Source organism: Pinus tabuliformis, chromosome 4_1 (assembly GCF_031772625.1).
Source record: "Pinus tabuliformis cultivar Carrire ecotype Pingquan chromosome 4_1, CPIR1, whole genome shotgun sequence".
NCBI lineage: Eukaryota > Viridiplantae > Streptophyta > Pinopsida > Pinales > Pinaceae > Pinus > Pinus tabuliformis.
Genome location: NC_142303.1, coordinates 261426230 through 261452224, shown reverse-complemented (window position 1 = coordinate 261452224; position 25995 = coordinate 261426230). Strand labels below are relative to the sequence as shown.

At 38.5% G+C, this 25995-nt stretch overlaps 1 protein-coding gene across 1 annotated transcript; it reads left to right on the top strand.

Annotated features, from left to right (window-relative positions):
* Positions 1 to 790: 790 nt before the first annotated feature.
* LOC149175266 (uncharacterized) lies at positions 791 to 17370 on the top strand. Its single transcript, XM_089421098.1, has 3 exons — positions 791 to 1405; positions 1493 to 1729; positions 13204 to 17370. Exons 1-3 carry the CDS (start codon positions 791 to 793, stop codon positions 17368 to 17370), a joined length of 5019 nt encoding a protein of 1672 aa, XP_089277224.1.
* The last annotated feature ends 8625 nt before the right edge of the window (positions 17371 to 25995 follow it).

Genomic DNA, 25995 nt, shown 5'->3' with positions numbered 1-25995 from the left:
TTTATTCTTTAAGATCATGATCTTTATTTTTTTGTCGAAATATTTTTTGCATATCATTCCATGATCTTATTGAATTAGTCCCTAAACTCATGAACCATTTAAGAGCTCTATCCTTCTATCGACACTATATGTGCATCATATAATGTGTCATTCCTTTGTTGTCATGATGTAATGGAGTGCATGTACTGAAATCAAATCCTTAACTAATTGCAAAAAATGAAATGTTTGAAATGGAAACCTTAACCTATTTCAAGAAAGAAAGTACAAGGAAAGAAACCTATTCTAATTGCATAAAGTAAAGATCATGAACTAAATGTCAACCGTTACATTTCAAAGAGTTTAGATCCATTAACAAAGTTCATTGGATGTGGCAATTAATAAAATCATCATTGTATTATCCAATCCATAAATCTGTCCATTAGCACAAATCACTGAAATGTTTTGCATGGGTAAAGAGACAAATCTTAAGCGGTCCTTAGTCTTCCATAATAATTGATTTATAACCTAGGGGTATTGATTCAACCCTAAGGGAAAATAACCAAGTTTCTTGAGTGAATATGGGCAAGTATATGCATGTTGGAAGACTATTACAAGGTTTTCTGTAGTAATACTACAAGAAACAACAAATTTGCTATAGGGAGTTATAATTCATCGAATGACCAACCAAATAAATTCCAAATTGGATGGGACAATTTTTTTTTTATTGACTAGGATGTATTAGGTCTCCATTCCAAGTGGAATCACTCAAAAAGACCTCTGTTAACCCATGCTAAAAGGGATTGGAGCTACGATGGAGGCGAAGCAGGGATCTAGGGTTTCAGGAGGGCTTCTCTGCGCCGCCGCGTCCTCAACAGTCCAGCGCCCAAACGGATCTGCAAGACGGCAGGCCACTGACTTCTGTGATTTCGATGCTCCCCTAGAGTCCTGGTTTGGCTTTGCAGCGGGAAAAGCTTCAAACGAATCGATCCTCAGGAAAATAAATCTGGTTCGATTCCCCTCCTACAGGGTGCAGAGGGTTCATCGCACAGCGGCAACAAAAAGGGCTCAGTCCACCCAATCGCAATCGGTCCAAGCCAGGAGCCCTGTTTCACAAATATACGAAAAAGCATTGCACAGACAAGGAAAAACTGTCTGCGATGGTGAAGGAGCGAGGCGTCCAGTTTCTTTGCCCCTTTACAGTCCGCCGGGGGTTCGATCTTTCGCCCCAGGGCAAATCTTACATGAAAAAGCCGTGGATCTGGAAAAGGGGGGGTGTAGGGACTCGGATTCGGGCTATGAAGTCCCTATACTCTCTGCAGCGGAACAAATTTCCATAAGATCGGCAGACAAAGCAGATCTGAAACAAATCTTTATTAGATCAACAGAAGGAAGGCATTTTTGCGTGCAGATCCGGGCATGGATGACGGTATTGGATTTAAAAAAAGAGATACAGGTCAGAATGGGCATCCCAACTGCATCACAAAACCTATTATTCTCTGGGTTATGCATGCAGGATCAACACATCCTCCAGCATTATAGGATTACAAAAGACTCAACTGTTATTCTCAATCTCCGGCTGCGAGGTGGATCAAAGGGATCTACATCAAAACCTACAGGATCTTTCAGAGATGCAGCAAAGGGGATAGGCACTCAAAAGGGGAAAGAACATGCAAATGAAAATACCCCTCCAGGACAGTATATCGTAGATGAAGCACCAGAGAGCCCCTCCATTCTGCTGGATATCCCAGAGGTAAAGGGCATTTTCACAGATCTAAAAAAAAATGCAATCATTTGTAGATTTAACGGTTTCTGGCCTAGATCGGATGCTTTGTACCAATGGATACACATGACATGGACAAAAAACTGCCGGATTCAGCTATGCTCGAAAGGCTTCTTCATAGTAGTCTTTCGAGGCGAAGAAGAGAGGGATAAAGTTCTCACCGAAGGACCATGGTTCTGGGGCAGTGCGGGTTTATTTGTTACCCCCTGGTTTCCGGAATTTGATCCAAACTCCATGGTGGTAACAAAAATGCCGGTATGGGTAAGGCTACATAATCTTCCGATGCATTTTTGGCACTTTTCATCCCTAGCAGCCATAGGAAATACTCTCGGAAGAATGTTAAAGATAGATACAGAGAGACATCTAAAAGGGATCTTTACTTTTGCTAGAATTTGCATCGAGGTAGATCTCAGCCAGGGATTACCAGAAAGCATCATCCTGAACTTCAACAATACTCAATGGAAACAATCTTTGGACTATGAGAACACAGCATTCAGATGCAGGGGATGTCAACAAACAGGTCACTTGCTCAATGCATGCAAAAGTCATAATAAGAACAAGCCACAACAAAGGAAGCACAAAGGATGGCAGAACATAGACAATGTCATAAAGAAGAAAACCGAGGAAAAGAAAGCCCCCATAGTATCAGAAGATGCAGAAACAGAAGAAGAGGAGGACGATACAATCATAGAGGAGGACGATCTAGAGACCCAAAAGGAAAATACAGCAGGCAACAAGGAGCTACAGCCACATTCTTTCCAGGCAGAGACCCAGCAACAGATGACAAACGTGGATCAAAGCATGGGGGGCATCAAACGGCAGCATCATTCAGACACATCAGATTCAGATAAAGAAACTGGACAACAAAAAGAAGCAGCCCAGCTAGTCATTGTCTCGACCGAGGCCACTGTGGGAGAGTGGCGCAAGGTTGAAAAGAAAAAGGGGCGAAAAACCTGAGCCAGAAGCCAGGTTTTCTCCCTTTTTTCGTTCTTTCTTCTCTTCTCCTTCATATTCTTTGTGCACGTTAGTTCACTAACGATGCGAGCCCTTGTGGCACTTTCTCTGTTTCAGGCAGTGTTTCTATCTGCTGGATGTTAACTCATCTGTTTGTAGCTCTTTTATTTTTTATAATAGAAAAGCTCGGTTTTTTTCCTTGGAAAAAAAAACCCATGCTAAAAAATAACAGAAAATTGCTAGTCTAAAATCTAGAAATTCGAGAACTAGTGAGCTAGTAAATCTATCAAATGCCTAACCTAATCAAGTGAAAATGAAATGGGGTAATTTTTTTATTAACTATAATGTTTTTTTAATCTAATGCAAGTGGAACCAACTCGATTGAAGTTCGTTAGCATGCTCTAAACAATAGAAGAAATCTATTGTTATTTGCCACAAAGGAGTTCCATAAATATAGATTTGGGAATAAGCAAACTAATCCAAGTAGCTCAATGATTAATATGATCTTCTAAAGATTTTCCAAGGATGAAATTATGGTTGTGATCCATCAAAAGAACTTACTTCAACTATTTAACCCAATCCTACAACAAGAAATCATTAACACTAAATGCAGAAATAAGAAAAAAAACTAGAACAAGAGATGCATGTGAATAAGAAGTGAAAAGAAGAAAAGAAAATGATATAAAAGGGCTCTGAGGCTCCTGGGATGGCCAAGCCCAAGGAAAATCAGAGTCCTATGAAGGATACCAAGATTTATAAGCTGAACATGTCACCAATCTTCATTATTTCCATCAATACAATTACATCCCTGCAAGAAATGACAATAGAGCTGCAAAAATACGAGTTCTCTCTATAAGAAGACTAATAAAAATTCACCCCTAGAGGAAAATTCGACTTGGTACTTATACAAATGATTAGGAATCATTCCCCATGAATAAGGAATCTTTCCCCACCAAAATCCCTTGATTATTGGATCTAGTTCCCAATACTAGGAATCTGCATTAAATGGCAGGGAACACATTTCTAGATTTTCTCAATCATTGGAGCTCCACAATCTGTGCCATAATTCCATAATATCTTATTGATTTATTATTTAATATTGATCCTCCTGTAGTAGGGAGCAGGTTCCTAAATTATCTTCTCCTCCAAATTTCCATAATTTGCCCAATATTCTCACAATATTACACAAAAATAAATAATATTAGGCACAAATATGCAATTATTCATAAACCTTCCTAATGAACATATTCAAATTAAAAATACATTATCTAATGAAAAAAAAGAGGTTTAATGTGATGAAGGATGGTCGGATGGGCCTTAATTTATGTTTAATTTAGAGGCCCATCAATGGTAGAGAGGTTTCTATATGCGTGGGAGTTCAAGGAAGGACAACCCACCTAAAGCTTAGGCCAGAGGCGCAAAAGTAAAATAATAATGTTTGAAACAAGTTAGAAAATGGAGTATGATGACATTAGTTGGGGGTAGGATAACAATGAACTTTGTTTTCTATTATACACATATATACCTTTCCAACAACATAGGAATCACATCAATCAAAGTCCATATGTGAAAGTTATGCCACTCAGAAGTTGACCTTCATCTTTTCACCACCATAATTCAAGAGGATGCCACGTCAGCCCCCTAACTTGTGGAACAGGGGCTAGCCATGTGATTATGATGTAAAAAACTTTAGAAGAGTATATATTGCAGCTCTAATTAAGAGTTGAGGTAGTCAAATCTAACCACTAGTAGGCTATTGGGCTGTGTTATAACCAGGCCACTAGGAGGAAAAGGGGTTCCATTATTTCAAGTGAAATTGTTCCTCAGATGAGAAAAATTAGCCGAGAGAGATATGAGATAGAGCACACATAGAGGATTTGTGCACTGTAGTAGCCAACGGGCCACAAGCCACACTTCTGTTTACTTGCAGCCATATTTCAAATAAGAGAAAGGGAGTAGAGTGACCTCATCTTCCAGCTGGGTTTTTCTCTCGAAAGGGTTTACCGATTCAAATCTTGTTTCAAAAGTGTGTGTGATATTTTATTTCATTGTTCTCTATTTTCTACCTAATTTTAAACTCACATTCATGAACTATTAATAGTAAATCTATAGATCCATAAATTCAACAAAATTGTAATAGTGTAGAATTTATATTTTAAATATAATTTTATTCGATTTATTGTGACGAAATGTCCAGTGGAATATCCACGACAACTTATAGATCAATTATTATTATTATTAATTATAAACAGTGTTTTACAAGATTTACGATTGTGGATAAAAGTATCTCACCCAGGTTGATGGCTAACCTGGAAGAATAGAGAGACAAGGAACACAATGATTTTCCTTAAAGTAAATAGATGACAGAGTGAGACCCACCTTGAATCCTTCGCACACTTCGTTCCTTCTTTAGCTTGGAAGCTCCAATTCTAGCTCTGAATTCCAAAATTAGAACCTGCACAGTCAGATAACACAAGCCAAGAAACTACGAGATCTATGCAATATCATCTAAGTACTTCATTTAATAGATCAACATGGTATTAAAATAAGTGAAATAACAACATCACACATAGGAAAACAATGAATTCTTTGCATTAATATAAATGGAAGGAGATTACAACCACAAGTAGTAGTTGATCTTGTAGAAGAGCTCCTCCAAGTTGTTAACTTGCCATTTCCTTGTCACAATATGCACCGCCAATCACCCTAAATGCATGAGATGACGACCACTCACTACAATAGCATAAGAGCATAATTACTGTTGGGCCTCCAAAATGTCTTCAAAATGACATCCACTTTCACCTTTATCGCCACCATTTCACTCACATGTCACATCTCCATAACCATATAACCTTTCATTAGCCACCATTTTCATGAATATATGGGTTAGGATCCTTATTTACCAAAGTTATTTGTTTTATGTGTTTAAAGTGAATTTATGATTAAAAACTAGGAAATTAACATGGTTTCATGTATCTATACATGTGGCTTGAGTTTCATGACATGTGTAGGTTATTTGGAAGCTTCCAAGGCACCCTTACGTGGCCTCCAATGCTCAAATTCGAATTCCCTTCAAAGGAGATTTGGATAAAAGGTCAAAGAAGGATATGTGTCCTATTTGGATTGTAACTTTATTAGGTGTGACATCATTTCTTATTTGGATTAGAACTCTATGAGACACCTAGGGGATATGTGTCTCATTATGAGCTATTTGGTTGTAACTATATGAGATTTTAGTGGATCCTCAGTAAATAGGGTAGCTTCTTATGTTTTTGTATAAATAGGAAAGCCTTTTCCTTTGAAAGGCATGTGTAAAGTTGGGGAAATGCTCATGTTTTGAATATAGAATTTGGATTTGGCACCATGCTCATGAGTGATGTTCACTTTGATTTGGTTATGCTTTTATTTGGAGCCTCTCAACTTTCCATCCCTCATGATTTTGGATTGGCCATCTAGAATGTGTGCGATTTATTGTTTTTTATAGATTAAGATTTATTTATTTCATATCTTTTCCTGTGTGAGAGGTTAAGAGTGATTGTTTTTATTTGCTTTCATATCTAGAGGTTAAGAATTATTGTTTTTGCTTTCATTTCATATCATGTGTTTTTTATTATTCATTTGATAGGATCCTGATTTGATAATGCACACATGATCCCTTAGAGTAGATTTCATTTCATGCAATTTTATTTTTGAAAGTGGTGTGCTTTTCAATTCCCACATGTGTGGTAGATTAAGACTTCAATTCTTGCAAGTGTGATAGATTAAGATTTCAATTCCAAACGCTTTATAATTTCCTTTGAATTGATTGTTGAATTAGAATAGGTCAATTTGGTTTATCGTTATTTGGTTTAGTAGTTATATTGACCTAAATTGGAAGCTAATTTCTAGCATATATAGTGCACGCACGCTTCGCAAGTTTTACGAAACCCTCGGGTTGACAATTAAATGATAGGCAATCACTTTGCCCCAACATTTTGGCACCGTTGCCGGGGAAGTGTGCATAGAAACTAGCTTTTAGTCTAGAGTTCATTTTACTCTTTTTTCTAGATGCATGATTAAAGCATGTAGATGCGTAAATCATTTAGCTGCATATCATTTTTATAAAAATATAAAAATTCGATACTAACCATTTATGGACAAAGATCTAGAATGCAACACAAAGACTACATTGAGGAATGGTATCAAGAAGTGGTTACGCCACAATATTCATCAATTCTTCAAGAGATCCTTGCGGCAAATCGAAAGGTCAAGTCAATTTCACATATCCTTACAAACAATTAGGTATACTTTTCAAGTTGGGATATGAGCATTTCAAAATTCTAATCCGTAAATGGTTTCATTGGAAGCATGAATATACTTAAAAAAAAAAAAAAAAAAATAGTTTTTAGATAGATAAGAAAAATAAAAATAAATTTTTATAGTTTTTAGGATAAATTTGATGTTTTTTTTTGTGCAATAAGAGCCACCTATCTACTAACCCTTTGTAGGAAAATTTGCAATAAAACAAATGGTTGAGAACAAGGAATGCAAGTGAAGATCATGAACGATAATTTAAGGTATGAGATCAAGCCTTTTCATTTTTTTTTTACAAAATTTACAGAAGAATCGATTGATAAAATTTTGACTATGCTAACAAAATAAATCTCTCAAATATGCTCTCCTTCTGCACTTCGTGTGACCTGAAGGATCAGAATTGCTAGTATACCATAAAAATTATTTAGCTACTGTAAGACTTGCAAATCCATGTGCAAAAATCTTTACCTCTGTAATGCAAGAGTTAGATCTTCTCTTTTCCTTTGCTAGAAAATATCCATGCAGCCATAAGCCCAATATTCAAAACCCGCAAATCAAAAATCATGAGAACATTTCTAGAAAACGCATCAGCATAGACACTTGGTTCTAAAACGAATTTTTTGAATAAACCAGGGCGAATTAGCAAAATATAAGACACGGGTTTTCTCTGGAATAGGGCAATTAGGTAACTTGAGAATGATTCCCTGAATTTTGCAACCGTTTAAGAGAAATCCGAAATTGATTTTTGCAGGAAATGTAATTACCAGAAAACGTAAACTATCTTGACACGCGATTTCAAAACGAAGTTTCTGAGCAAACCAGCGCGAATCTGGAAAAATTGGGACATGGGTTTTTTCTAGAACAGGATGAATTTAATAACCAAAGAGCCGTTTCCTCGGATTCCTAACCATTTGGGAGAAATTCATGGTTCTTCAGAGCTCTATTTTGCAGATTGTGTGAGGGAAAAATGATTTTTGTTTTGAATTGTTTTAACATGGCAAGTTGAAAGCAAAAAAAATCCAAGTGAATAATAAACTCTGCTCCAAATGGCATATGGTCTAAGAGTTCAATTAGATTTAATAAATTTGATTTAAAAAAAATCCAAGTGAATAACAAACCCTGCTCCACATGGCATGAGGTCTAAGAGTCCAATTTGATTTAATAAAGTTGATTTTAGACACGTGTCTCATAATTAAAAAAAATCATTTTCTTTATTATAATTTCTTTTTGATAAAGAAAATTAAAAAAAATTAATTAAAAAAATATTTTCTTTATTATAGTTTCTTTTTGATAAAAATAATTAAAAAAATAAAATTTGTTAATTTTTTTGAAAGAGGCATTGCAATTATCACTGGATTTTGGCTCCAGTAAACCACAACATTGTTTCTTGCTCTTTGAATTCATTTTTGGTTATTTACTAACTTGGGTTGTTTATTCAGGATTTTAGCTACAAAAACTGTGCACATTCTGCATTTAACTCAATGATTTATTTGTCAAACAATGCATTTTAACCAGAAATTCATGATCAACATGCCATTTCATCTGCTTACATCTTTCACTGTAGCATCATGTTCCCATGCCACATTTTACATGACAATTTTTACTATTTCATAAAAATCTCAAAACAGTCTAACTTTCTCACACGACATCAGAATTCGATGATTCAAGCATCGATAGAAAGATCTCGACGAGATATACAAAATGAGGAAGCTATTATCAGATTTTGAAAGAGTAAATAATGAAAAAATTGTTGAAAAGAAACAACAAGTAACTTGAGGCACTACTTTCAACACATGTATAAACTCTCTTGCTTTTCTTTCATGAACTTGTTTAATAGTACTGATTCTTATTTTTTATGTAAATGTCATGAACAAAGAAATTGATCACCTCTCTATTTTGATAACCTTACAATCCATTGGAGACGAAGTACTAGTTTTTGCAGGTTCCAAGAGGAAGAACAGATAATCATAAGCAAATAGTGTCTCTCAAAGACCACATTTATTTCACAAGAAAATGATCAGAGCAACAACAGAGATGAAACATCAATGCATGAGCACATGCTAATGCATATCAGATCCAACAGTTGAAAACCTTTCAGATGACAGTGTTTCCATTGCATCCATACTCCTTCAGTCAATAAAACCTTCATCTCATTTCCTTTGCAGTTGCATTGCATTTCACTTAGTCAGCTAATAAAATTCTCATCTCATTTTCCTTCACTGCTCATTTTTTTCCCGCCTTGCTTTCACTAACTCATAACCCATTTTCATAAAGACATTCTGCTCGCTTACATGCTGATTTGTCCTTTTACTTTCCATTCGCTTGTCATTTTCCTTTTTGTTAAATAAACCTTGATCCACTGCAAAAATTTCCATTCATAGTCCTTCAAAATCATTGTTTCATGCTCGCGTTAGATGATGGAGGATTCCTTAAGGCCTTCCTTCTAACAAGCCTTGGCCTATCGACATCGACACATTATCTAGGTCTAAGGCTAGAGTCCTCATTAGTACCTTGAGGCTTGTATGCTTTAATGACATACTCTCTCGCCAACAATCATGGGAATACATCAATGTCCCTTGATCATTGGATCTTGCAAGTGGCTCGACATCGGCTCATTTATTCGCCCTTCGCAAGATGTACTTAGGTACCTTGGAACTCGTTGACATTAATGGCGTGTTTGTCTCGCATTGGTTAACGACATTCATTAATGGTCGATAATCCAATGACCTCTCTTCATGCTCGACGCCAACACATTTATTTGCATGACTAGAGTTGTACCATTGGTTTTATAGCAATTGAAGAGTATATCATTTCAGCATTTTGCAGCAGATACAACAGATTTAGCAGCAGAAATAAAGAATCCACTTCACAACCTCATCTACCATTTATGCAACCAAGAAGCAGATGAATTCTACATTTCATTCCATGATCCAGAAGCAGCCACACTCTTCAATTTCCATAACTCATGCATATTGAAGGTAAGTGAAGGTATGTGGTTTTCTAATTTATAGTCATGCAATTCCTTAAAATACTGAAATTGTAACTTTGGGAAATTCCTCACTTCCTATTTCACATTGTCATATATTTAGTTGGGGGGAAGAGACATCATTTCATAGTCATATATCATACACCATCACACATTTTCATTTCATCCTAACATACTTGTCCTAATCATAATTGCATTATGGTTCAAAAAGTTATATGATTTGCAAATAATGTCTAAATTAAAAGCACACTATATGGCTAATTTTAAAGATGCATCTTAAATATGTTCAATAAATCTTGTTGCAACAAAAAGAAACAAGGTATTGAAACACAAGAACCAATACCAATTAGAATTTGGTTGAAACACAAGAACAAACCAAACATGTTGCAATTCAACGTATGACAAGGAATACTTTACAAAAATAAATAAAATTGTCAAATGCAAAGTTTAAGGACATATGATATAAGCCAAGCTTATTCAAAAGCAAAGACGTTGCAAACAAATCAAAGGAATTAATGCAATATTTGCATGAGGACATGCAATTGCTCTAGTTGGGGGGTATGTTGGGCCTCCAAAATGTCTTCAAAATGACATTCACTTTCACCTTTATCATCACCATTTCACTCACATGTCACATCTCCATAACCATATAACCGTTCATTAGCCACCATTTTCATAAATATATGGGTTAGGATCCTTATTTACCAAAGTTATTTATTTTATGTGTTGAAAGTGAATTTATAATTAAAAACTAGGAAATTAACATGGTTTCATGTATCTATATATGTGGCTTGAGTTTCATGACATGTGTAGGTTATTTGGAAGCTTCCAAGGCACCCTTATGTGGCTTCCAATGCTCAAATTCGAATTCCCTTCAAAGGAGATTTGGATAAAAGGTCAAAGAAGGATATGTGTCCTATTTGGATTATAACTCTATGAGGTGTCACATCATTTCTTATTTGGATTAGAACTCTATGAGACACCTAGGGGATATGTGTCTCATTATGAGCTATTTGGTTGTAACTATATGAGATTTTAGTGGATCCTCATTAAATAGGGTAGCTTCTTATGTTTTTGTATAAATAGGAAGGCCTTTTCCTTTGAAAGGCATGTGTAAAGTTGGGGAAATGCTCATGTTTTGAATACAGAATTTGGATTTGGCACCATTCTCATGAGTGATGTTCACTTTGATTTGGTTATGCTTGTATTTGGAGCCTCTCAACTTTCCATCCTTCATGCTTTTGGATTGGCCATCTATAATGTGTGAGATTTATTGTTTTACAAAGATTAATATTTATTGCTTTCATAGATTAAGATTTATCTATTTCATATCTTTTCTTGTGTGAGAGGTTAAGAGTGATTGTTTTTATTTGCTTTCATAGATTAAGATTTATTTATTTCATATATTTTCTTGTGTGAGAGGTTAAGAGTGATTGTTTTTATTTGCTTTCATAGATTAAGATTTATTTATTTCATATCTTTTCCCGTGTGAGAGGTTAAGAGTGATTGTTTTTATTTTCTTTCATAGATTAAGATTTATTTATTTCATATCTTTTCCTCTGTGAGAAGTTAAGAGTGATTGTTTTTATTTTCTTTCGTAGATTGCGATTTATTTCTTTCATATCTTTTCCTGTGTGAGAGGTTAAGAGTGATTGTTTTTATTTGCTTTCATATCTAGAGTTTAAGAATTAATGTTTTTGCTTTCGCGTGCTATCTACAAATCGCTCTGCTGCTGCGCGCGCGCGCACCCCTGGCCATCGAACCCGTTCACTGCTTGATCGATCAGCTCCATGGATCCTCCGGATCCGCCTGGTGGGGATCCGGAACTACAACAGGCTTTCTCCAAGCTGGTTAAATCTCTTCCTCAGCAAAGACCAAGGCCAACAACAACCAAGTTCGTAAAGAAACTAGATGTTTTACAGGAAGTTCATCTGCCTCCGACTATCCCTCGCATGGCAGCCATCTCCTTAGCAGAGAAAGGTTTAATAGGGCAATTTACAGGACTATGGCCCTCGCCCAAAACAGTGCAAAGGTGGGTTGAACGAAACTGGGCAGACAAGACCCAAGGGAAAATATCTATCAGATTCTGTGGCAGAGGATATTTTACCTTCCACTTCGAAACTAAGGAAGACAAGGACCTAATCTTCAGAAACGGGCCTTACTTCATGGATTCCAGGGGTCTCTACCTCAACAAATGGACCCCGGATTTTGATCCAGAGCTTGACATTCCAAGCGCAGTTCCAGTCTGGGTCAGGCTGCCCCATCTTCCTCTTCACTGCTGGGGTGATGATTCGGTTAAAGCAATAGGAAATGCGGTCGGAAAATACATAGATCGCAGTGAACCCAAGGATAACATGCAGGCTTGTGCGCGGATTTGTGTTGAAGTTGATCTGGGACGCGGACTACCGGAAGCAATCAAACTGAAAGTAGACGAGTGGTGCCATATCCAGCAGCTGGACTACGAACAGATACCCTTCAAATGCAAGGTATGTCACGAGTATGGCCATTTTGCAAATAGATGCCCTAAAATTATTAATGTAGAACCAGAAGAGCAAGAAGGGCAATGGGAAACTGTTAAAAGAAAAAAAACATCTCCTCCTCTGAAACCTTCGGAATCTGAAGCCCCTGAGCCCTCTCTCCAGCAACCCATCCATCCCCATTCATCCCATCAGCATCCCTCTTCTTCCTCTCAGCAGCCCCTCCCTCATCATCCCTCCTCACCTCCTCGACCCTCAGATCCCTCCATTCCTCCCTCTTCTAACCCCTTTGCGGCCCTCTTTGAGGAAGAAACCGAGCAGGACACTTCCCCATCAGATCCTCATCCTCATCCCTCCCCCCCTCATTCCTCACATCCTTCCCCTGACACCCCCTCAACAAGGATTACCAGAAGCTCATCGAAGGATCATGGAGCACCCTGTGATATTCCCAAAAAACATGGGCCAGGCAGAAAATCAGTTAAACAACATAGAGAAGAAAGTGCGCAGAAAGATATTGCCATGGGATCTCAGACTCCTATAGAATCCTTCATTGTTGGACATTCGGATAAAGAAAACAATTACAAAGGTAAAGAGAGGCGAGCACCTCTCCATGCTTCCGGTAAATCATGATGAAAATGCTATCCTGGAACAGTAGGGGATTAGGGCACCCCTCCAAGATAACAGCCCTTAAGGAATTAATCAAAAGTGAAAAGCCTGAAATCATCCTCATTCAGGAGACAAAGCAAGATCAATCTGAATCCAACAACATTATCAATCAGCAAAAGCAATACAACGGTTGTGCCAGTGAAGCAAGAGGAGCTTCGGGTGGCATCCTAACAATGTGGGACAACAGTAAATGGAGCTGCAACTTTGCCAAAATACATCAGAACTGGATCAGTGTAAATCTAGAAAGCAAGGAAAACGGAACAACTGTAAAAATATACAATATCTATTCACCGAATCAATACAGGGAAAAAGAAGTGTGCTGGAACACTTTGGAAACAAACATAGAAGAAGACCAAGACAACAATCTCATTCTCGCAGGGGATTTAAATCTGGTTTTGCATGCAAATGAGAAAAGAGGGGGCATCTTCAGCCCAGACCCATTCAGAAACAGACTTGAGCACATTATGCAGGAGCAAGAATTGGTTGATATAAAACCCAAGAACCGCAGGTACACCTGGAGCAATAGGCGACTAGGAGCAGGCAATATCATGGAGAGGCTTGACCGGTTCCTCATCAATATCGCATTTCTATCCTCCTTCTCTACCGGCCAGTCAAACATCCTCAACATCTCCGCCTCGGATCATTATCCAATAACGCTCACCTTGCACAGTCATTGCCAGCTTGGACCTCTTCCTTTCAAATATTGCTCCTTATGGAATCGAACCCCTGCAGCTAGAGACGTGGTGAGGCAGGCTTGGACCCAGCATGTGGAAGGCTCCCCGATATATATCTGGGAATCAAAATTAAAGCAAACTAAACAGGCTCTTAAAGACTGGGCAAAGAATAACTACCAGGAGCCCGAGTTGATTAAAAAGGAAATCAAGAAAAGTCTTGAGGAAGTGCAGCAACATATCGAAGTTGTTGGTCTTTCCCAGCAAGCCAAAGAAAATGAGATAAGACTGTACTCCCAGCTGAGGCAAACAATAAGGGACGAAGAGACCAAATGGAGACTAAAGTCAAGACAGTTATGGCTGCACGAGGGAGATAAAAATACATCTTATTTCCATAAGCAGGCTACAATTAGAAAGGCCAGGAACACTGTGAGTACAATCAGAGATAGTGAAGGAAACAACTACGACACCCAGGATTCCATAAAAGAAGCAGCCACCAATCATTTCAAAACTCTCCTTACAGAGGACAAAAGTGAGGAGGATTATTCAAGTATACTTCAATACATGACTGCTGAAGTCACTCAAGAAATGAACAGCAAGCTCACTCAAGATATAGAAGAGGAGGAAGTTCAAAAAGCAATTTGGAGTCTTCACCCAGACAAAGCTCCAGGACCTGATGGGTTTCCAATTAGTTTTTACAGAGAGTACTGGCAGCTGATCAAAAAAGACCTCCTAAAAATGGTACGCTGGGCTCTTCGGAAAGGCAAACTGGGGGGATACACCAACTCAACCCATCTAGCTTTAATCCCTAAAGAAAACAGACCCTCCACCTTCTCAAGATTTCGACCCATATCCTTATGCAATTCAGCATACAAAATAATCACCAAAATTCTGTCAGCAAGACTCAAGCCCCTTCTCTCTTTTTTGATCTCAGAAAACCAAGGAGGCTTTCTGCCCAATAGACACATCTCTGATTCCATCCTTCTTGTGCAAGAGGCCATTCATTCAAGCATAAGCCGAAAGGAGAAAGGATTTGTCCTAAAGCTAGATCTTGCCAACGCCTTTGATAGGGTTAGACACTCCTTCCTGTTTGCAGTGCTTCATAAAATGGGATTCAATTCCTCCTTCATTAATATGATCAAAGCCTGCATTTCGAATCCTTGGATCTCCCCACTGATCAATGGTCGACCCTGTGTTGCTTTTCAATCCTCTCGTGGCCTAAGACAAGGCTGTCCCCTGTCCCCCTACTTATTTATTCTTATGGCTGAGTCTCTTAGCAAAGCCTTGGATTACAATCGAAGAATTGGCCTAATCACTGGCATCCAGTTTGAGCAAGGTACAAAGAACATCAATCACTCCCAATTTGCAGATGATACCCTCCTGATGGGAGGAGCGTCCATAACCATTGCAAGGCGCTTCAAAAAGGTTCTAGATCAATTCATGGACTATTCAGGAGGGAAAGTTAATCAGGTAAAGAGTTGCATCTATGGATGGAACACAACTGCTCAAACCATCCACAACATTGCAAACACCCTAGGAGTCTCATACAAGCTAAACTGGAGCCACTTCACTTACCTTGGGATGCCGGTAAGTATGGGACTTATGAAAGCTGATACATGGAATGAAATCCTTGACAAAATAAAGAGAAAGATCCAACAATGGGGATCCATGTGGCTGAACCCAGCAGGACGCCTTGTTCTTCTAAAATCCGGTCTGTCCTCTCTGCCCATCTATTGTTTTTCTCTGTACCAAGCTCCAATGGCTTTCCACCAAAAAATGGAAAGAGCTCTTAGACACTTTTTCTGGCAAGGAGGAAAAACGGAAAGAAAAAAGTTCAATCTGGTAAGCTGGAAGAATGTCATTCAGCCTCATGAGAGAGGAGGGCTTGGAATAAGATCTCCAAAACTGCTGAATCTAGCTCTTGGAGCTAAATTAATTTGGAGACTGATTTCAGGGGCCTCAGCTTGGTGGAAAACGGTCCTAGAGGCCAAGTATCTGAACAGCACAAGGCATCAACTCTTGGACACCAATATCCCCAATAGAGACAGCACAAAAATCTGGAAGCTCTGCAAGAAAGTCATACCATTTATGTCCCAAAACATATCAAAGGTCCCAGGAGGGGGGAGCAACATTAATTTTTCCACTGATAGAATATTAGGACAGCAACCTATGGGATCCAACATAGAAGCAACTCCTGCCATTAGTTGGCTTAATGACAGAGGTATATGGTGCTTAGCTCAAATAACGCAATGGGGAAACCATTCTCAAACTTGGGCTGGTTGGAAACTCCCGGATTACCCCAGAGAGTTAGAAACAAGCGTTGTAGCCTTCAAGAACCTTCTGCAAAGTAAAGCTCCGGTCCAAAGAGGAAAGCAAGATGGCTACCGCTGGGACCCCACGGGAACTCAATACACAGCCAAGGCAGGGTATCAACATCTTTGCAACAGCGCCTTCCCACAGGCCATATGGAATCAATGGAAATTGGTTTGGAGAGCTGAAGCACCCCCTAAAGTCAAATTCTTTTTCTGGCTTCTCCTGAAAGGGAAGATTCTAACAGCAGAAAACTTAAATAAAAGGGGCATTATGGGTCCGTCCAGGTGCCCAAACTGCTGTCAAGCTGAAGAAACAATGCAACACCTGTTCGTAGTCTGCCAAGTAGCAGATGATTGCTGGAGACAGATGTCCTCAATTGGGGAAGTCACATGGGAACCAAAGGCAACCATTGCAGAATCTGTCTACAATTGGAGGAAAAATTGCCCATGGAAAGGAAAACAGAGCAAATTAACGCAAAGAATATGGCATACTATACCCTTAACCCTTGTTTGGCGCATCTGGCTGGCAAGAAACAGGAAGGTTTTTCAAGACAAAGGATGCAATATTAGAGTTATGTGTCAAAAAGCTAAGAATTTAGCGGTGGAAACAATCTTAGTCCACACTCAAGAAAAGATCGAGACCACCAATTACAGTGTTGAAGAGAGAAATTTGATTAACTGTGTACAAGGAAACAACAACAACACCCAGGCACCAAGGCAGGGAAATCCACGATTGAAGGAGGCTAGCAGCGTTTGGAAATTGAGGCTCAAGGAAGAGGAATTCGCACTCTGGCTGAGCAATTGCAATAGGTTTTATTTGTTCTTTGACGGCGCCTCAAAATCAAATCCCGGCCTAGCAGGTGCTGGGGGTCTCATATGCAATGCCAATGGTGAGACCATTCTTCAGTTTGAATGGGGGTTGGGTGAGCTATCCAATAACAGGGCTGAGGGATTGGCTTTGTTCCAAGGACTCACCCAACTGCTCAAGATAGGAATTAAGAAAGTGATTATCTTCGGGGATTCAGCAATCATCATCAAGCTCATGGTGCAAAAGCGGAGCACGCCAAACATCCTTCTGCAGCAAATCAACTGTAGGAACCAAATCCTTCACGACATGCTGGAGGAGGTCCGATATTATCATATATTACGTGGACTAAATAAAGATGCTGACAAGTACGCCAACAAGGCCTGTGAACGCTCCAAAGGCATCCTCAGCTGTAACAACGTCACATCCCTCCAACCGTTACCATGAGAAATCCGCAGCCAGTCAAAGCTAGGAGAATCGTAGTCAAAAGAATCCATTACTGCAGGCAAATCCATAGTGCAGGGGATAGTGTAGATAAGGCAGAAAGGACTCGCATCAGAATCCAGATAAGGAAATCAACTCGGAGCATGGGAATCAGACATCATGCAGAAGGAAATCGTCCTAAACATCAGATCCTAGATACTGGTCAGGATATGCGTTGGAAGGTGCGGTGGAACATTGGGAAGCGCAGATCTTCCCCCCATCACAGCACTCTGAAAAAGGCTTTATATGCCCCTGGTGTCCAGACTTATCTCCCCACAGGAAAAGTTCGCATTCACAGTTTCAAGAGCGGAATAGCCGCTGCTCCTCTCCAAGGCGATAATCTCTTCAAGTTTGAGGTCATTCCCTCAAGTGGTTGCTGCCTTCGAAAGGAGGCTTACACCAGTAGTAAGGAAAGTCCTCAGAGGCACTGTGAGAAGAATCCGATCAGCGCCTACAACCATTTTTCAGACCCAATGGAGCGCCCAGAACAGTGTTTTCATTGCAGGGACTTACAAGCTGAATTCGACGAGGTGCGTGCACAACAGCAAGCTCTGGAGGATCAGGTTCGCAGTTTGGAAACTAGGCTTGAAGACCAATGCAAAATTCTCCATGAGAAATACAGGGCTGAGATGGCTCTCTTCCTGCATAGAGTTCACTCCCTGCACGAACAGTTTAGTGATTTGAGTAACAGATGCGCCCATGCTGAAGAAAAGATATCCATCCTCAAGTATATGATGGATAAAAAATTCAAAGATGCTTCATCCTCCTCCAGTGCAAAGCCAAACGAGCCAGACATGGACCCAGAAGGATCTACTGCAAGGAAGATAAGCCGTATAGACATAGATTAGTCATGGGTTGTAAATGCAAATTTTGGGGTTCACAGTTTGTAAGAATCTATAGTAGTACAAGCAGTCTTAGGGGCAGTAAAACAAAAGTAAGAATCAAGGAAAGTAATCTTTTTGTAATTCCTTGGATTCAGAATGCTCAGGAAGCATCTTATGTATGGCAATCTGCCTTCTTTTTTCAGTTTAATACATAGCAACCGATCTTGTCTAAAAAAAATAATAATAAATAAAAAAAAAAGAATTATTGTTTTTGCTTTCATTTCATATCATGTGGTCTTGATTATTCATTTCATAGGATCCTGATTTGATAATGCACACATGATCCCTAAGAGTAGATTTCATTTCATGCAATTTTATTTTTGAAAGAGTGGTGTGCTTTTCAATTCCTTCAAGTGTGGTAGATTAAGACTTCAATTCCTGCAAGTGTGGTAGATTAAGATTTCAATTCTTGCAAGTGTGATAGATTAAGATTTCAATTCCAAACACTGTACTATATTTTCCTTTGAATTGATTGTTGAATTAGAATAGGTGAGTTTGGTTTATTGTTATTTGGTTTAGTAGTTAGATTGATCTATATTGGAAGTTAATTTCTAGCATATATAGTGCATGCATGCTTCGCAAGTTTTACGAAACCACCGGGTTGACAATTAAATGATAGGGAGTCACTTTGCCCCAACAATTACTCTCGTAAATCCAACCCCAAACCACATAGAAGGTTGGGAATATATAGAGAAGTAAGGTAAATTGGGATTTCTTATCCAATTACTAATATAGGGTAGGAGATCCTCCTTTGATGGAGGAATAGGATCAAAGGATAAGTGGTGAAAAATCAAAATTAGGGAAGGATAGGATTTGAATGTTTTATCCAAGGTAAGTAGTTGTAACAACTTCTTGAAACTCCTAGAAGGGGAAGCTTCCAGAATCTTGATCATTCTCTCGGATTTCTAGAACCAACGCAGGTGAAAAGGGGAGTAACTTACTGGTGACCAATGAAGGCTATAGTGGAGAAACCTGCTGGTGACCAACGCAAGCCATAGTGGAGCAACTAGCTAGTCAACGCACCCCAATAGGCTTATAGGGAGCGTTGGTCCTCAAACTGACTCAGATGATGCAGTTTAGGGATGAAATTTTGGGAAATGAAAGGTACATGCTTAGGGATTTGTGCTAGATGGTGACAAGGGGGAATATGATGTTTATTGATCCCATTAGGAGGCTCACTGATCAGATTGACAAAATGGTCTATAACATTATGCCCCTTAAAGTGCGAAGTTGGAGATGATGACTGATGATTGAAGTGCTTTACCTTTTGACAAGTAGGGATCAAGGAAAACCGTCGAGCTTCATCTGTTACAATAAATTTACAACATGAAATCTTTGTTTTCTAAGGGAGGCATACCCATACTCAGCTCACAAGATAACATAACATGTACAATGATAAAAATATGTGTCCACAGATGTAACTAGTGGACCCATGACTAGATGACTGTCTATATGATCACGACCATCATACATTGTGATCTTTGTATAATCCTGGAATTGCAGCCCGGACGACGGAAACTAGATTTGAGGTCTTCTATTTTATTCACACAACCAACCAATGTACGAGTCTAACCATGTGAATCAATGAGTTGGAGTCGAACATGGTAGTGTTACATAGTATTTTGCCACATTCCCAACTCCGTACTCGAAGTGTCGTCCTTTGTGCCATTGTCGTCACAAATGTCATAAAACGACGAAAGCTGTGTAAACTCATTGACCATGAATTATATGCTCAACACATCCCTGAAGAGATGGAGAACTAATGCCTTGAAGTAACTCTAGAAAAACCTGTGAAAAAACGTAATTTGCAAGACCAACACTACTTTTAGTAGGCAAATCCATGTTGGTAACCTTTTTTTCTAACTAGTGACTAGTGTTGGCAGCGTGACTTTTGATAGGAAAATCCACGTTGATCCTCTTCAGGCAGTTTCTCCAAAAAAGGAGCAGAAGATTCTCTTACTAGAAGCCTCAAGAACGACGAGATGGTAGTTGTTGGATGAAGATATGGTCGAATACTCCCATTTAGAGCCTTTGATCCTACCTTTAGGGATCTTACCTTTGGGATAAGGACCTTCTTCCCCCTTTGGTGGATCTCTAACCTCCTCTCCATCACTATAAATCCGTTCTTCACTTTCCTCAATGGGTTGGTCATTATTGGTTGCCATTCTTCTGCTCAATTGTGCTTAGATGTTGCCATTTTGGTGAGAGAGGAAAGGAGAGCTTGTTAAGTTTGGCTTGGACTTGGAACCATCCTAAAGGATGCCTTCAACATGAAGGCACTGATTGTATGCTTCCCTCTTTGATTTAATCATTAATAAAAAGCATGTTTTACTTCCCATAAACTTGTCCATGATGATTTGCTTAGTACAATACTCCTTGATCTGTTGTATAACTTACATTGGAATGCATATGTTATGATCTCTCTTGTTGTTGTCTTTTGATCTCTCTTGCAAGTATTCGAACGCAAGGAATAGCGAGGAGCGAGCTTGGGAGCTAAGGGATCGAGATCATCATCAAAGGTCGAGCGCATAGGAGAGAGGTAGGCCATCTCCCTTTCTCATTTTTCATTTTGATTTAGGTTAGGGAAGTTTTCTTGTTTTGTCACGGTTGTTACTAGACCCACACATTGGGCTAGAGGGATCACTTCTATCTGTAGAAGGGATTACCTAGTTATCAAAATGGCGATCGCTGGGGAAGCCTACACCCTTTTCATCCTCCTTTCATTTTTTTCCTTCTCGTTAAGTTTGGCCAACCATCAAAAGGCCCTGTCTTTGGATTGGTTTTCAGTATGTACTCTGAATTGTTGGTGTCTTAGGGTATCAAGTCTATAGTTTCTACCCGAATATTTCTTGTTTTTCCTAAAATTTCCTCGCTTAGCATGTGTTTTATCAGTGACAGTTGGATTGACAACGCATGTTTTTACCTCTACACTCGTGCTAAAAACCATGTCTTCCATTGTTTACCTGTATTAAAGACCAACACGTGTTTTCCTATGAAAAGTATTGCCGCCAGCATGGGTTTTTCTATGAAAAGTAGCATTGATGACCATGTCAGAACCGATTTTACTATATAAAGTAGCGTTGGTCCTAAATTGTGATAATTTTTAGGGTCTCTATTGAAAACTCTAGTGTGTCCTGGTCTTTGAGGTCTCTTCTCTGCGTTATCTGCATCAATCTTTGTCTGTATGCTTCTGATTTCTTTGTGGAATGCAAAATATTGTCTCTTGCTTAAAGTGGTAAAAAATAAGATTTGATTGAGTTTTGTTTACTACTTGTGTGCTTGAGAATTATCGATTGTTCTGTTCATTAAACAATGATTGCTCTTTTGCATTGATTAAAGGAATCGATTTTGCATTGAATTAGTTTTAATTTCGTAAAATTTACTTTTTCGTTAAAATTGCATTAGATCACTTGCATGAAAAGTTATTTTTTGGAATTGATTATTGTAAATAGATCAATTTTTTCAATAATTGAAACCTAAATGGTGCATTAGTTGCATTAAAACATTTAAAGCAAAAAGAAAAGCATAATTCATATAAGTGCATCTTAGGAAAAGTGAAAACATTTTTACTTTTGGCATTGCATTGGAAAGTGAAATATTTAGTTAGGAAAGCTTTGTTTGCTGCATTGTTCATTGTTGCATCATTGTTTGAAACTCTTCCCTTATAGATTAACTTTCATCGAAATAGAAAGAATCATTTTCTCATGATAGTTGCATAATAGGAGTTCAGGTGACATCATTTTTAGCCTTAAAACTGAAACTTAATTGAAGATAAAGCTAAAATTTACCTCAATTAACCTAAGGATCATTTGGAACTTAACGCAAACATTTAGAGGTCTAGGCTAGAGACGTGTTCCAACATCGTTAAACGTAGGAGTTGTCATTATTTGCCAATGTTGTATCCCATGGGTGAAATCTCATTCCACATACGGAAGTGTATAGGACCGTTCTCCAGTACTTTCGGGTATATTGGAGGCGCTCCATGCATGGTAATTATATGGGACTGTTCTCATCGAACGATTACACATTAGACAACACTACTACATATTGCACTCCCACGTACCATCGTGTATATTTTGGGAGTCCCCTATAGGTTGCTATCCATCCACAAGTAACCGAGTCTGCCTCCTTGTATACCGTGATACACCGAACACAACATTCAGGGAGGTTGGTTGTTGTATGTTAAGTCCTTGGTTCGCCAAGGTGTATATTGTAATTCACGGTTGCTTGGTAAGCCTTTATGCCTAATTACCCATTTTTTATTTTTTTGTTGTTAATTTCTAAAATTAATTGACAGTGGAATAATATCCTGCCTGTGGAAATACTCCTTAGTAGATCTTAGGACGAGAATCCTAGTCCTTTTCCTTCTTTTGGAAATGTTGGTGCTCGCTATTCAACGTTTTCTCTTCCTAGATTTACCATTGGTTTGCCAGTTTGGTTATTTTCGACCCCTATGGTTCTGAATGTCCAAACGACTCCTCAACCGGGCTCTCCTCCACCTAAACCATATCAACCTCTAGTTGATCTTAAAGTTGACCCTTTGCCTTCTTCGCTTGTTCGGTCTTCTTCCTCTTCTTCTTCTTCGTCTGGTGAAAACATGCAAGTTAGTAACCAAGTGGATAAGAAGAAGAAGAAAAGGAAGATTAAGAAGAAGAAAAATAAGCAAGGGGACAACCAAGAAGTCAATGCTACTAATGCAATTGATGTTGAGAAAGCTTCCTATGGCACCCCCTCCAAGTAGTATGGTCATTTGATTTATTGGAGTTGATTGGCAGGATATCGTCTTCCTTCTTATGTGCCCTTCCAGATCACGGTGCAGGCTTATAATATGGTTGTACCTAGCATAGTTATAGATGAAGGTGCATCTATTAGTATTATGTCCTCCACTGCTTGGCAAGCTTTAGGTTCTCCGCATCTTGTGCCCGTTACCCAGAATTTGTTAGCTTTTAACAGAGGAACCAATCAACCGTTAGGGATCCTTCCTAAGTTTCCCATTACTTTGGGAGGAAAAACTATCTATCTCGATGTGATGGTTGTCCAAGGCCCTTTATATTTTAATCTACTCCTTGGTCGTGACTATGTTTATGTCATGGGAGCTCTTGTCTCTTCTCTCTTTCGTGTGTTGTGTTTCCCGCATGAAGGAAGAATTGTGACCATTGATCAACTGTCATTCGTTGGTCCTAATTTAGCTCCCAATCAACCATCTTCCCTAAATGGTCCTTACACGCAAGTGGTATCACCCCCGCCACAGGTTAATTATGTGTCCACCTGTTCCATGCCCGCATCTACTGATGATCTAGTCAGTGATATAGTGTATCATGTGCTAGAGGCATTGGAGCCCGATATTTCCACTAGATCCCTTGACATGTATCCCTTCCAGAGTGTTATTCTCCCATCTGATGAGAACCTCTTGGAAGCTATGACCTCTTATAGGTCGTAATCAAGGTGTCATGAGGATAGTTCTTTTACTATGTCAACCTCGTTAAAAAATGAAATAGGTTTCATGAGGATAGTTCTTTTACTATGTCAACCTCGTTAAAAAATGAAATAGGTGTCATGAGGATAGTTCTTTTACTATGTCAACCTCGTTAAAAAATGAAATAGGTGTCACGAGGATATTTCTTTTACCATGTCAACCTTGTTAAAAAATGAAATAGGTGTCATGAGGATAGTTCTTTTACTATGTCAACCTCGTTAAAAAATGAAATAGGTTCCCATGAGGATAGTTCTTTTACTATGTCAACCTCGTTAAAAAATGAAATAGGTATGATTAGAGTTCCTTTACTTGTGTCCAGCTCGTTAAACAATGAAACAAAGTGTCATGAGCATGGTTCTTTTCCTGTGTCAAGCTCATTAAAAAATGAAACAAACCACTTCCAATTCGAGTCTTTGATTAGATCTCGTAAAATCCGGTGGAGTCTTTCACTTGATCTTGTAAGCAAACCTTCATTCCATCCACCTGTTAGTAACTAGTAGTCTGCTTCAGTGAATGAAATGAAGCTTGGGGGGAATGTACTTCGAATTGAGTCATTATGCTGGGGACATGCAAACTTATCTCAAGCATAGTTTTTCTTTGTTTCACGCTTGTGTAAAAATGAAACCCAATCTCAAGCATAGTTTTTCTTTGTTTCAAGCTCGTGTAAAAATGAAACCAATCTCAAGCATAGTTTGTCTCTGTTTCAAGCTTGTGTAAAAATGAAACCCAATCCAAGCATAGTTTTTTCTCATGTTTCAAGCTTGTGAAAAATGAAACCATCTTCAAGTATCCTCAAGCATAGTTTCCCATGTTTCAAGCTTGTGTAAAAATGAAACCATTTCCCATTTTACCTCTCGTGATTGTTGTTTTTATCAACCTGTTTTTGCTAGATGAGCCTTGGTTTTTTTCTTTCCATCATTATCATCTCTTTGGCCGATCATATGCTTTCACTTGGTTGTTTTACCCTTACCCGAGGAACATCGACATTTGCGATGAGTGGCCTTATTAGCCAACCTCTTGACCTTTACATGTTTTGAGTAGTTCCATACAGAACTGATTGCTATCCTTTTATACCACTCGTTCCTCCAGGAGGAGTCCTCTTTTAGCTCTTTGCAGACTCTAAAAATATGAAAAGATTGCCGAGCACTTGTCTTTTCGAACTTGTAAAAGTAAATGAAAAGATGTCTACTCAGTATAAGTTTAACCCTTTTGAGGACTGAGATGGACTAGCTGTGAAAAATGAATACCTTAGTCGAACATGGCTTTAGTCATAAAAGTAATTGTGTTAGTAATGTTTTGCATGCCTACTATGTGAACTTGGAAGTTGGTAATAGGGCTTGTTATTATTGATTTTGGAGGACTAGAAGTAAAAGGTAATTACCCTAATGCATGAACCCATCACAATGTTAGAAGTAATAAGTGTTTGTAGTATTGAAATTAAAAGAAAATTTCTATAGATTCAAACCATACAACTCTACAATATCTATACACAAATATCAGTTCAACCTTTAGTACAAATTTCTTTATAGATATTTTTATAACTTATAGGAACAAACCCTGATTAATAATATTTATATGAAGAAGAATACCAAATGGACTTGAGTTTAAAATATGTGTGTGCATGTTGTCACCTCTCGATACACTCAAACCTTCAAATATCCTTAACATTATTATAAAATTTTGAAAAAAATTGAAAATCACATAAACAATAATAACTATCTTAAAAAGAGGAGTGGCAAGTGTGAGGGTTGTTTACTACCCCAAAGGACAACAAAAATTAACATACACCCGAGGTCTTGGATAGACATCCAACAATCAAGCGAGAGCCCTGACACTATTTCAAGGTCTTATGTTGTTGCATGCAAGATAGGTCAAAATAATTTGAGGTCATTAGAGATTTGGTGGTGATAATTAGGCAAATAAGGAAACCCTCATCAATGATATCTTTCGACTTATCTAGATCTATAGATAGGATTCAAACATAATCCACCATTTCAATATAAGTAACTTTTTCCCATGTCCTTGATCATTAAACTCTAAATGAAGCATCATAGAAAATAAAGATGTTCTTTTGAATAAGGGTGAAATGACCCAAAATGGGGGGAAGCCATTTTGCATGATCTCCCATGATAGTTTCCCCAATCAACTATATTATTAAAATACTCTCATGAAAACGAAGGATACGTGGCACCTAAATCACATCACCATGCAAATGCGTTCAACTCACTC

Bases quoted from the DNA above. Each gene is read 5' to 3' on its own strand.
- LOC149175266 (XM_089421098.1), top strand. From the start codon at position 791: ATGGAGGCGAAGCAGGGATCTAGGGTTTCAGGAGGGCTTCTCTGCGCC. The intron at 1,406-1,492 runs GTATTGGATTTA...TTATGCATGCAG, and splicing joins AGATCCGGGCATGGATGACG to GATCAACACATCCTCCAGCA. The intron at 1,730-13,203 runs GTAAAGGGCATT...ATCCTCATTCAG, and splicing joins TTCTGCTGGATATCCCAGAG to GAGACAAAGCAAGATCAATC.